The following is a 13,571-nucleotide window of genomic DNA, read 5'->3' as shown; positions in this document are numbered from 1 at the left end:
AAGTATTCACGTATTTGTCTTCAATCTCATTAATTCTGTCTTCCATTACATGAGTTCTGCTTCTTTGCCCTTCTAATGTGTTATCTATTTCTGAGAATTTAGTATTAATCTTCTGGATTTCTATCTGTAGATTCTGAATCATTTCTAATTTTTCATTTATTTTGTCATTTTGTTCTTGTATTTTCCTCCAGAATTCTTCTAGGTTTTTGTCTGTGTTTTCCTTGGTCTGTCTCTCAGTCCTTTGAAGATATCTAAATATCGTTCTTTTGAATTCGTTATCAGAGAGTTCCAATGGTGCTTCTTCCTCAGGGAGGTGTTCTGTTTCTGTATCCTGTGCCCTTGTTTCTACCACTTCATCTTACTTCTTTGTGTGGACTGTGATGCTCTGTTGTCTCTGAAACATTGTGACGTTGTTGTATTTAGATCTCTGTTAACTCTATGTGAAGAGTAGCTAAGAGTGAGTCAGGCTCTTCTTTGTGATTGTTTATCATAGGCCCATTGGTGGAGAAGGAGGTGGTAACTCTCACTTAGTAAGTGAAGCTGCAGGAGGTGTTGGTGTAGTTGTGTCATTTGGGGACTGTTTCTGTCCCGCACTCAGTTCAACAAAAATAACAATTAAATAACCATCAAAAAAGTAATAGCAAATGGACAAAAAAGCACACCATATAATCACACAGGAACAGTAACCAAAAAAAAAAAAGAGAGAAAAGGGAAAAAAAAAAACAAAAATAAAACAAACAAACAAACAAAAAATCACAATATCTGGGGGAGAGGGCAATAAGAGAAAAAAGAGAAGGATAATGATGAAGAAAAAAATGGGAAAAAACGTGAAAAGAAGAACAAGGAATGGGGTTAAGCACAATAAGGAAGAAAGAAAATTGGAACCAACATCAGGGAAAAGAAAAAAAAAAGCTGAAAAGTAGACCTTGGAAGGGAAAAATAAAGAATGATAATTAAAAGGACAAAAGTAATAATAATAGTAGCAGTTTTAAAACAGACAAAAACTAACGAACTAAAAAAAAAAAAATCTGGACAGTGTGGGGCAGGGCACCTAGGCTCCGTCAGAGCACACACACTGGGATGGCATTCTTGCTAGGCTAGAAGGTGTGTGGGAGTGAGGTATGGCCTCACCTCCATTCACCAAGAGGGTGTGAGATATAAGAGTAACCAGGGGAATGTCGCACCTTTCCAGTAGTCTGTCTGAAATGTCCTTTTGGTTCCCAGCGTGTGGAGCCTGTTCTTAAGTCCCTGGAATCTAGGACAATGTTGTCACTTTAAATTGCCAAAATGGTCAAGCCACTTGTAAACATTCAAAATGGCTGTGCCTCCCGGACTGGCAAAAGTCCCCAATTCAGTCTGCCTTCCTCTTCACTGCTTCCTCTTTTATTCCCCACTCACCAGAGCAGTTCTCCGTGCAGTCCCTGGCTAGCGGGGCTGATTTTTAGGTTAATTCTTAAGTCCTACTACCACTCGGCAATATCTAAGCTGTCTGTATCATCAGGATTGCTGTCAGACCACAGCTCCGTATGTGCCCTTTTTTGGTGTTTTCATGCTAATTCTTCTGCTAGTTGGAATTTAGTCCACTTGTATATCCTTCCCTTCAACGTTCAGCAATCCCGAATTATCTTCTGTATTGAATTTGTAATTGAATTGAATTGAATTGTAATTGGTTCCCCTTTTCTTTGTTGAACAGGGTCTGTGCAGTCTTTCTGCCTATTCTGCCATCTTACTACAACCCCTTTGACAGTTTTGTTTTGTTTTTAAGTTTTTGTTGTGATTTGGGTGAAAGTTTAGAGAACAGATTCGTTTTCCATATAGTAGTTCATTTACATTTTGTTTCATGACATTGACTATAATTCCTCACAGTGTAACAGCTCTTGTCCCATTTCCTCCTTGTAGTTACCTCTTCCCTGTGTCCTTCTTTCCTATGCATTTCTGCCCCCCCAGGCTGTCTCCCTGTGCAAATACTGCCCTTTTGGTCTCCCTTGATTGATTGCACTGAGGAGTTTATTTACCTGATATAAATGTTCACCCTATATGCCTGTCTGTTGTTTGGCTGGAAGCCACGGGAGTGAGTTCAATTCTAGACCTGAAGGGAACTAGGGACCATAGTCTTAGGGGGGGTCTCACCAGGCTCTGTCAGATCAGCAAGTCTGGTCTTCTTTATGATTCTGAGTTTTGTTTCACATTGTTTTCCCATTCTGTTCAGGATCTTCTGCACTGATTCCTTTCTGAATGGTTGACAGTGGCCAGGCACCATACAATTCTTCTGGTCTCATGGTCATATAGTCTGAGCTTCACATGGTCCACTAGTCCCTTGGACTAATTGTTTCTTCATTCTTCTTTGCTTTGGATGAGGAGAGACCCATTGTTGCATATAACTGACCATTTGCAAGCTTTTAAGACCCTGCTTGCTTTTCACTAAAGTAGGATGTACAACACTGTTTTTGTGTAGTATTGTAATATGTTGTGCCAATTGAGGTTGTTGTCTCCTGTGACCATGGTCCCGAGCCCGCAAGTCCAACAATTTGCTCCATCAGGGTGGTTGATTATGCCTAAGAAATTATCCTAACTTTGCCCCCTGTTGGTTCTAGTTATATGGACATTCCTGTAGCACGTACAAATATGTATACAGAAATATCATCTGCCAGCTTTATATATGGTCATGAGTATATTCCCTTTTGCCTAGATATACTAATCATTCAGCCTGTCAACCTATCTATTTACCTATAGATTATTGTTTCTTATCACTGATAATGCAGTATTGTATATGTAACAGGGTTTATCTTTGTTGTCTTTGATGATTTTTATGTGTAACTGTACTACAGTTTTACATTTAAGTCTGTGTGCCATTTAGAATTAATTTTTTTTACATGATGTGATGAAGTAAGGTTCACTGTTCTTTTTTCTCCCCCCACATGCATACCCCTTTTGTCCAAATCAATTTGTTGAGAAAAACTTTCTTTTATCTAGTACTTGTTTTTGCAGCTTTGTAAAAATTCAATTAACCAAACATATATGGGGCTGTTTCTAGACTGTCATTCATTTTCTGTTGATCAGTATGTCTACCTTTAACATATAGAAAAAGGTCTTAATTACTTTTGCTCCATAGTAAGTCTTGAATTCAGGTAGGATAAATCCTCCAATTTTCTTCTTAAAAATTACTTTCATTATTTGAGGTACTTTATGTTTCCATATAAACTTAGGCTGAATTTTCCAGTACTAGAAAAAAAGGCTGCTATCATTTTGATTGGAGTGGTATTGAATATGTAAATTAATTTATATAAAACTGCCATTTTAACAATATTGAGTAATCGGTATGTATTGGGCAGTCATCTACCTCTGTAGTGATACCGCCTCAGAAATCCAAGGAGAGGTCGCTATGAGTCGGATATGACTCGATAGTTGTGAGTTGTTTTTTTTTTAATCTGTGTGTATAGTATATCTTTCCATTTATTTAGGTCTTTTTATTTTTCTTAGCATTGTTTTCCAATTTCTAGTGTGGAGGCATTGGATGTCTTTTCTTAAATTTATAGGAATTTGTTTATTTTTTTTGTAGGATAGTTTTCCTTCATTTTAATTTCCAATTGCAGTGCCTTATTTTTATTTGTGAAAGGTGTGTTCTATGAAATCCCTACAATCACTGAATTAGCAAATACTGAACTGACCTTTTGAATCTCTGCAACACAGATTTTTTTTGCTTCCTTGCATATGTGCGTGTCTGTGAATAGATTTGAAAGTACTATGTCTATTGATTTTAGATTTATAAATAAATTTTGGTAGTTCTGGCAGGGTAGTGCCTAAGGCATTTGACTGGTAACCAGAAGGATGGCAGTTCAAATTCACCAGTCATTCCTCAGAAGAAAGATTGTGAATATGCAAGTTTGCTAATATGGAACCCCGAATAATGAAGATCACCTGTATTTGCTGCTAGTGTGTAAGAATTCAGTTGATGTTTATACTTTAGTCTTTAATCCTTCATTTTTGCTTAATTCATTTATTGGTAGTAGTTATGTAAATTCCCTAAGATTTTCTGTGTTAACAATTATATGATCTGCAAACAGGGACAATTTTATTTCTTTTTCAATCATTATGCTTATTATATTTTTCATGTCTTAGTTCAGTGGTTAGGAACTCCAGAACAATGTTGAGTAGAAGTGAAAGTGGGATCTTTGCCTTGTTTCCCTATCTCAGGGGAAAAATTCAGTCTTTAGTCATTAACTATGATGCTAAATGTCATTTTTCATAGCTTCCCTATATTGTTTGAGGAAGTTTACTGTTAATCCTAGTTTGATGAGATTTTTATTTTTAAATTTTTTGCCGTGACTAACCAGAAAAACCAAACTCACTGCCATCGAGTTGGATTCGACTCATAGCAACCCCTCCTTGGGTTTCCAAGACAGTATCACTATGGAAGTAGATTGCCTACCCTTCCTTCTGAGGAGTGGCTAGGTGTTGTATTTTTGTCAAACCTTTTTTTCTGTACCTATTGAAATGATCATACGAGTTTTCTGCTTCATTTTGTTAATATAGTTAACTACAATTGATTTGTTTTCTGATATTAAACTAACCTTGCATTTCTAGGATAAACCTTACTTGGTCATTATGATGATAGTTTTGTGGATAAGAATCAGCATGAATCCAATTCCCAAAATGTAGAGATTGATTCAGTCTCCACATTCCCATTTCAACACAGTCACCCTCCTGGCACATTCTCTCTGACCCTAGCCACCTGGAGCTAGAGCAGATCTCCAAATTAAAAGGACACCATTCTTTAAAATGCCAAATAGGCAGACACCAGCCACAAATTTGGGAGTTCACATATCATTCACTTTTACATATTGGCTTCATTTTTTCATTTGGGTTTGATAATTGTCTGGAACAGCTCACAGAACTTCATGGAAAGTATTATGCTTAAAGATTTGTTATAGTAAAGGGTACAAATAGGATCATCATGAGGAAGAGATACAGGGGTGAATGTGGGAGAGTTCTCAGTGTTGAGTTCCATATCAATATTCCATATCACCCTTTCACTCTCTGTGCTAGTATTCTGGCTCTTAGTGGCCAGTCTTCCATGATAGGATAAATCATACCTCTTGAGGCAAATTGATATTGGCCTCTTTATTGAGTCTTTTCTCATCTGGCCAGCACCTAAATCACCAGCACAAATCTCAGATGTAGCCTGGAAGTGTCCCAGACAATCGCAGACTGGTTACTCCAAGGATTATTTCACCATTGCCAAGGACAAAGGCCTCCTTACTTATGGTAAAACTAAGTTCTTATTCCACAGTCACAATTAATTATATTTTTAATATAATATTAGTATTTATTTTTTAATAGTTTATGAAGAATTTTTTGTATTGATAGTCTTTAAGGATATTGTTCTATTTTTTTAATAATGCTTTTTATTAATTATTTTTAATAATGTTTTGTCAGGGTTTGGTATTAGGGTTGTGGTGTTTTTTTTTTAAATATTGAGTTGGACAGTAATCCCTCCTAATTTTTGAAAAAGTATATATAATTCTTATGTTATTTCTTCCTTGAATTTTGTATAGAATTCACCTGTGAAACCATCTGGAATTACAATTTTCTTTTTGGGAAGGCTTTTAATACCAAATCAATTTTAATAAGTGTAAGAATATTCAGATATTCTGCTTCCTCTATGTCAATTTTAATAAATGCTATTTTCCAAGAAATGTGTTCATTTCCTATATATTGTCAGATTTGCTGTCATAAAGTTGTTTCTTTTATTCTCATATGATCCTTTTAATGTATGTTGAATGTACAATGATAACCTTATTTTATTTCTGATAGAGTGATTTGTATTCATACCTCAAAGGGCTAGACTTTTTATTAGATTGAGTCTTTACTCATATTTAGCTTAGACTCTGGAGGCGTAGTGCCTAAGGCATTTGACTGCTAACTAGATGGCTGGCAGTTCAAACCCACCAGCCACTCCTCGGAAGGAAGATTGGGCAATCTACTTCTGTAAAGATACCACCTCAGGAACCCAAGGAGGAGTCGCTATGAGTCAGATCCAACTCCATGGTAGTGAGTTTGGTTTTTTTGGTAGTGACACTAAAGGTACATGGTTTTGAATAGGGAGTTGAAGTATAAGAAGGACGCTAGTTTAGGCACGCAGGGTTGAGTTGACTGCTCTGGTTTACAGTTCCACTAGCAATGCATGAGAATTTGAATATTTCAATAGCCTTCAAGTGACAACACTTGTTTTCCATTTTTCTGATCATAGCTATCCTAATGAGTGTGAAGTCATATCTCATTTTGGCTTTCATTTGTATTTCCCTAATGACTAATGATTGTTGCTATGTGCCGTCGAGTCGCCCCTGACTCATAGCGACCCCTCCTTGGGTTTCCAAGGCAGTATCACTACGGAAGCAGGATTGCCCAACCTTCCTTCCAAGGAGTGGCTGGTGGGTTTGAACCACCAGCCTTCTGGTTAGCAGTCAAGTGCTGAACTATGGTGTCAACTACCAGACTAAAAAATTGTTGCTAGAGTCTTTGTTCGCCATTCCCCGCCCATCACTGTACCCAGCACTAAGAAATTAAGCAGAGAATGAATGAATGAATCCTTTTATTATAACTTTCTTTTATAGAACTATAGCTCTAGAATCAGTCTTCTGATAATTAAAGAGTATGTGAGTATGTTTATAAGTGTGTAGGAATGGAGTTTTTATAAACTTAAACTGTGTTTCAATTACAGGCGTCAATTAGCAAGGTAAAAGTAACAGAACCATGGCTCAGTTTCCAACACCTTTTGGTGGTAAGTTTTAAAAAATCTTCCTTGCTTAATGTATTTGAGACCATCTTTTTTTTTTTTTTTTTTTAAGTAGTGTTATGGAAAATTTCAAATATACGCAAAATGGAATAGTATAATCAACCTTTCTGTGGCCATCTAGTTTCAGTAATTACCAACTCAAGACCAACATGGCTTCATCTGGATTCTTTTGAAGCACTTCTCAGCTTTATTATTTCATTTCATCCATAAATTCTTATGTGTTTCTAAAAAATAGAACTACTTCCAAAACATAACTGCAACATCATTATCATACCTGTAAAAGTTACAGTAATTTGTTGCTTATGTTAACTGTCCAGTGTTGATTTCCTTCATAGCTTTTAAACAACTTATTTGTAATAATTTGTTCAAATGAGGATCCAAACAAAATGCATATACTACAATTAAAAGTTAAGTGTCTTCTAAGTCTTAGTCAGTGAACTCCTCCTCTTTCCCTATCTTATCTTTGCAATTTATTTGTTGAAGTGACTGGGTGATTTGTTCTATAGTTTTTCCAAAGCCTGGATTGGAAGCATGACATTTTTTACAAATTTAAGTTTATCCTTTTGAAACATGTCAGTCTAAATAAAATGTATTTTTCAGATAGCTTTGCCAACTATTATTAGGAAATTATTAAATATTATTCTTGCTGAGTATGTTAAAGAGAGAGCACAGGCCCTGTTAATGTATTACTCTTAATAGCTGGCCAGTGTAGTCATGTTGGAGAGAGTAAGAAGGCGTGAAGCACCATGCTTTTCATGAAATCTGTGGAAGATCCTGTAGGATTCCAGTGCAAAAGTATGCACTTTTAAAAATCATTAGAGTTCTTCTGTTTTATTTTGTGTTTATTATTGTTCTCCTTTTAAATTGTTGGATGCTTATGTTCATTATTCCCAAGGATTAATCCTGACAGCTCTGGTAGCATAGTGCCTAAGGCACTTGACTGCATACCAGAAGGCTGGCGGTTCAAACCCACCAGCCACTCCTTGGAAGGAAGGTTGGGCAATCTACTTCCATAGTGATACTGCTTGGGAAACCCAAGGATGGGTCGCTATGAGTCGGGCCGACTCGACAGCACATAATAACAACAATCCTGACAAAGCACTAAAAATCCCCTTAGAAGTTGCAGGAAAGTAAGATCTATGGGGGATGAGATCATATCTCTCTTGGACACCAGTTTATCCTTTGAGTCTAGCATGGTGCCCTGCACATACAAGCCACTTGATAAGTATTTTTCAAATGACTGAATGAGTACCCACTCTATTCATCACTGTGACAACTCCTTTTTTGGCCTGCTTTAATCTTAAGTTTCTTATTTTATATGTGTAACATTCAAAGACAAACATCTTCATTTATCAAACTATTTGTAACTTATGACAGAATCTTAAAGTACTTTTGAAACAGTATATGTGCATTTTGTTTTTCTCATTGAATAATTTGCCTTTTTTTTTTTTGGATTGTAGGTAGCCTGGATATTTGGGCCATAACTGTAGAGGAAAGAGCAAAACATGATCAACAGTTCCATAGTTTAAAGCCAATATCTGGATTTATTACTGGTAATTTTAGTGAGCATTTTTATGTTTTTACTCATCAGTAGTATGTATCTGTGGAAAACCTTATGCAAAGCTAAGGCGGGCATGTATGATCTAGGGGACATTTTATCAGTCTTGCCTTTGCCTAGAGTGATTGATTTTACAATTGTTTTTAACATACTGCATTCAGACCTTGTTTGCAGTCCTTCATGGATGTCCAGCCACTTGCTTCAGGCACATCTCTGGTGGGAACTGTTTAACATCAAAGGACCACATTCTTTAAGCAATGTAGAATTAGTCTGTGGCCTCTGAGCTAAAATAGTTACTTAATTCTGGTCTTGAACTGGTTTTGGAAATTGTTAAATAAATTAACACATTCTGAACATTCAAAAAAATTATTTCTCCTATTGCTGTGTCCCTAAAGTTCCTTGTGTACTTTGCTGCTTTTATTATCTTTCCTATTTGATTACTCTTCAGGTAATATCTTTAGAAAACATGGGATCTGGATTTCCTGGGAGTTTGAGTTTGTGTATATTACAATTGTTTTGTTTATTTATTATTAATTCTTAATCATTGATGCTGATTCTTTTTGATCATTTGAAATGTGTGTATTGGAAATGACAGTTTTTAGAATTTTTATAAAGTAGAAATATGGGTCATCAGTTTCAAGATTTCTATAGTTGTGCTTTGTCGTAATGGGGAGCTGGTAACATCTGAGTTAATGGTAGGTTAATTGAAGTGGACAATGCGCCCTTGCAATGATTGACCCTTTTGAGATGATTTCAGACATGTTAAGTTCTAAACTCATTGCTGATGAATTCATCTTACTGTTTCTTACAGACTTAGCATTGCCTCTTATCATGTATTCAGTTCTGGATTTACAGGATTACCAGCCTCTTTCTTGTTTTTATAATTTTTCTATGAGAGGATTTCTGTCAGCTGATGTTTTCTTCTGAAACTTTTTCCATTTAATTTACAGGTGATCAAGCTAGAAACTTTTTTTTCCAATCTGGGTTACCTCAACCTGTTTTAGCACAGATATGGTAAGTCGGAATTTTATATAAGCACAAGGTATGATCCTATTTGGGAATATTATTTCTTAGGCTATAGAAGGAGAACATGTGTTTCTAGCATGAAATATTCTAGTATATCTTACCAGAGAAATACTTCTAAAATGGTATAGTGCCTAAGGCATTTGACTGCTAACCAGAAGGTTGGCGGTTCAAACCCATCAGCCACTCTGCGAAAGAAAGACTGGACAATCCATTTCTGTAAAGATTTGGCCTTGGAAGCCCAGAGGGGGTTGGTGTGAGTCGGAATCAACTCGATGGCAGTGAGTTTTGTTGGTTTTTTTTTTCCCAATGTGGCACTAAGGAGCTATGGTGGCACAGTGCCTAAGACATTTTGTTCCTAACCAGAGGTTGGCAGTTCAAATCCACCAGCCAGTCTGCGGAAGGAAGATGAGGCAATCTACTTCCATAAAGATTTACTGCCTTGGAAACCCAAAGGGGGTTGCTATGAGTCAGAATCAACTCAATGGCAGTGAGGTTTTTTTTGTTTTGTTTTGTTTTTTGTTATGCAGGACTAAGCAGCCTTGCTGAAACAGTGGTTAAGTGCTTGGCTGCTGACTAAAAGGCCAGAAGTTGAACCCACCAGCTGCTTCCCAGGAGAAAGATAGGGCAGTCTGTTTCCATAAAGGTTACAGCCCCTGAAACCCTATTTGGCAGTTCTACTCTGTCCTGTAGGGATGTGATGAGTCAGAATTGACTCAACAGTGATGGGTTTTGTTTCAATGTGGAACTAAAAAAAAATGTGATGAAATTTTAAAGATGACACTATGTCCAAAAGTGAATTGAGAAATCTAGATTTTTCTGTTTTCTCACCACCAATTTGTTTCAGCTTCATCTAAATCACCTAGACTCATCTGAATCCCTCATCTTTTTTGTTTCCTACGGTAATGGTCCTGTATCTTTCATTAATTAGAGAAGAAAAGGTAAAGAAAATAATTGATGGTTCTGTATCTGTTGGAAAAAAATGGTATCTATTAAAATATAGTACATAGAGAATGCATAATAAATATTGTTGAATTCTTTTTCACAAATAGGCATTCAGTCTTTTAAAGGCACAGGGGAGGCAGAATGAATAAAAAAGGATAGCAAACATAGATTTGGGTTCATGACTTTGGGGAGCCATGCTGAATTCTGCTATGCTTCAAAAAGCCACATTTCCCCACAGTGTGTGGTCCTTGAAGTTAAGGCTTCATTTCTCTGGGTTGTTAGTGTACAGACAGCTTGCTGTTGTTACACACCTGAGTTTGAATTCTGGCTCTACTACTTTCTGATTTGGTGCATATATTTACCCTCTGTGACTTTAGTTTCTAATCTATACAGTGGGAATAATGACTTTTGTAACAGAGTTGTTGAGAAAAATAGCAGAACAAGTGTATATAAAGGGCTTAGTGTGGGGCCTGGCACATAATAAATAGGCCCTCAAAACAAAACCCAAAGAGGTCGCCACTATCATCATCAGGAATAGGATGTTCCACATAACAAAATCATCAACTAATTGCTTGCCTCTTTAAATGATCAACCTTTTTTATTTATAATTTTCATGGAAATTACCATGATTGACATAGCTTCTTGTTGCCTTCAAGTGGACAGAACATAATTTAAGCTTTTTCTTGATTAATTTTCATCATTTGGAAAATCATTCACTAGGTTCTACACTAGTGAAACTTTCACGAGAAATATAAATATACGTGTGTGTGTGTGTGTGTGTGTGTGTTTGTGTATGGATATATTTGAATTGAAACTAAATCATACCAGATTCCTGTGCTTTTTTTGGTGTCTGCTTTATTTTCTTTTTCCTGGTTGTCAGCATATTGGCTGCCAGACTGTCTCCTTCAACTAGTGAGCCTCCTCCCATGATGCCATTCCAGTTCTAACTTCTGATCTGCTGTGAGCTAGGAAAATCAGATAACCAAGTTTTTTTTTTTTCTTTCTTTTTTGGAATTACTTTAAAATAAAGGAAGCAGCTCAGAATGAGAGAGAAAGAGACCAAGAACTCATGCTTATGTGCACAGGAGCATTGTCCTGTCAGTTAAGTGGCGTTAGTTTAAATGTGAGGGACTTGGGACATCTGTGTTAATCAGTTAAAGCTTTTTTGGCTCTGCATTCTGGTATGTGATTGTGCTTCACAACATGATTGTGCTTCACAACACCAGTCAAGATCACTCCCTAGAACACCTTCCTTTCCAAGGTATAGCTGCCTTTACTAATTGTGCTTTTATGCTATATTCTCAGTCTGTGAGCGTTCATATAAGAAATAGTCTCAAGATGGATTACTGCAAGAAAACCTCACTCCACTTGCATTTATTCAACATTTTAAAAATATTTATCAAACGTCTGCTATGGGCCTATGACTGCTATAGGTGGTAAGGATATAGCAGTGAACAAAATAGACAAAGTCTCTGCTTTCATAGAAATTACAGCTAATTGAAGGAGATAGTCGATAGTAATATAAAAATTATGTCGTATTGTAATAAATGTTACAGAGAAAAACATTTTATAATGAATTTTCTTTTTTCCATTGAGACAGTTGTTAGTTTTCTAAACTCTTTTTAGCTGAGTGCAGCAAACTTCATTTTTCCAATTTATTATTCACTATAAAGTGAAAATCTTTATTAACAGCAATGGTGATGAATTGATAGTCTTGGTTTTTATCAAAAACATTCCTTATGTCTTTAATTATTTTTTGACATTTTGCTTAATAAGTTTGCAATGGTGTTCTGATTACCTAGTGCCGCTCTGACAATAATATACCACAAATGGGATGGCCTTAACAAACAGGAGTTTATTCTTACAATTTGGAGGCTTTAAGTCTGAGTCCAAAGTGCCAGGCTCTAGGGGATAGGTGAAAGCCCTTCAACCTTGCGGTCCAGCTCTGCCTCCTGCTCCCAGCCCACTGAAGCTAGAGGTGTTTCTTCACTCAGACAGCTGCTGGCTGCTGAGACTGAGAAGCCCCAAGGTTGACAAGTAAAAAGGCACAGTTCCGATGTTACCAAACCACATAGCAGGCCATTAACTTAAGTCCACTGTAAGTCCCAAGGTCGGCAGAGCATGGCAGGCTGCTGAGCAATGACACGGCTACATACAGGATCCAAGCGTGCCATAGGCTAGAGACCATTCCCAAGACTTCTCCTTATATGCAGGAAGCAGACCACATCCCAAAGGCAGCTACTCAGCTGCTTGTGGTAGATCCCACCATGGAGTTTATTACCATTCTCTTCATGGGGAACAACTACCAGCAGCTGCCTAGCTACTCAACCAGGCCCAGCCAAGTTGACACACAAACATGACTACCACAGATGGCATATTTCATTTTCATCAAGAATTGCATTAGGAGAACAAATAAACCCCTCTATGTATCTTTTCTAAAAATATGTCTTTGAAAAGTAATCATAAGTTTCATGAACTATAAATATCCTGCTGAGGGTGTGGGATTATTATCAGTTGCCATTGAGTCAGTAATGACTCATTGTAAGCCTGTAAAACACAGAACTGCCCCTATAAGATGCCCAAGGCTGCGGATTGCCTGGTAGGTTCAAACTGCCAGTGTTTTGGTTAGCAGCTGAGCACTTAACCACTGCACCAGTAGAGTTCTTGGTGATATGATATGGTGCATAGTATGAACAAGAGTTGATGTTATCTTTCAGTGCTAGCTCTGATACTTACTCATTTTGTAACCCTGAGCAATTGATCTCTTTGAGCCTGGATTTTTAAATTTATAAAAAGGAGGATAATGGTATCTAATCAAATAGTTTCCTCTTCCTCTCTCTCATACTTGTCTTGTGTTGTCATATGACTTTCTTGGTGGGGCCCTGGGTTGACCCATGTCCTTTTTGGTAGAGAGAGGGATTAGGTTGACTATGAAGTTTTAGTCAGTGCCTTATGTCAGTCATCTGGGGAAGAAGAGAATGCTGGAATAAGAATTGGGAACTCTTTCTAATTTCTGTCTCTGGACCTTACTTTCTTTGCTCTGGACCTCAGTTCAAATATATCAGTGATGTGGGCTGATAGGGAATATGTCTTAGATACTTTTATAATTTTTTGTTCCCTTGTAGAAACTATATTCCAATTCCTTTCCATATCCTTTCCCCACACTTATTCAATCTATATGCTGAGCAAATAATCTGAGAAGCTGGACTATATGAAGAAAAACATGGCATCAGGATTGGAGGAAGAATC

The 13,571-nt window shown here is 36.9% G+C and overlaps 1 protein-coding gene across 1 annotated transcript in view; it reads left to right on the top strand.

The window, feature by feature from the left end:
* The first annotated feature begins 6,753 nt into the window (after nucleotides 1-6,753).
* ITSN1 (intersectin 1) overlaps nucleotides 6,754-13,571 on the top strand; it is a 217,486-nt gene continuing 210,668 nt past the window's right edge. Inside the window, exons 1-3 of the mRNA XM_007941304.1 lie at nucleotides 6,754-6,781; nucleotides 8,257-8,349; nucleotides 9,305-9,368. Of these exons, the coding sequence (XP_007939495.1) occupies nucleotides 6,754-6,781; nucleotides 8,257-8,349; nucleotides 9,305-9,368 (185 nt within the window). The remainder of the gene's footprint in view (nucleotides 6,782-8,256; nucleotides 8,350-9,304; nucleotides 9,369-13,571) is intronic.

This window comes from Orycteropus afer, unplaced genomic scaffold (assembly GCF_000298275.1).
Source record: "Orycteropus afer afer isolate SDZICR_OR568_19922 unplaced genomic scaffold, OryAfe1.0 scaffold00078, whole genome shotgun sequence".
NCBI lineage: Eukaryota > Metazoa > Chordata > Mammalia > Tubulidentata > Orycteropodidae > Orycteropus > Orycteropus afer.
The sequence above is the reverse complement of the archived record's forward strand: the minus strand, read 5'-3'. Positions and strand labels throughout refer to the sequence as shown.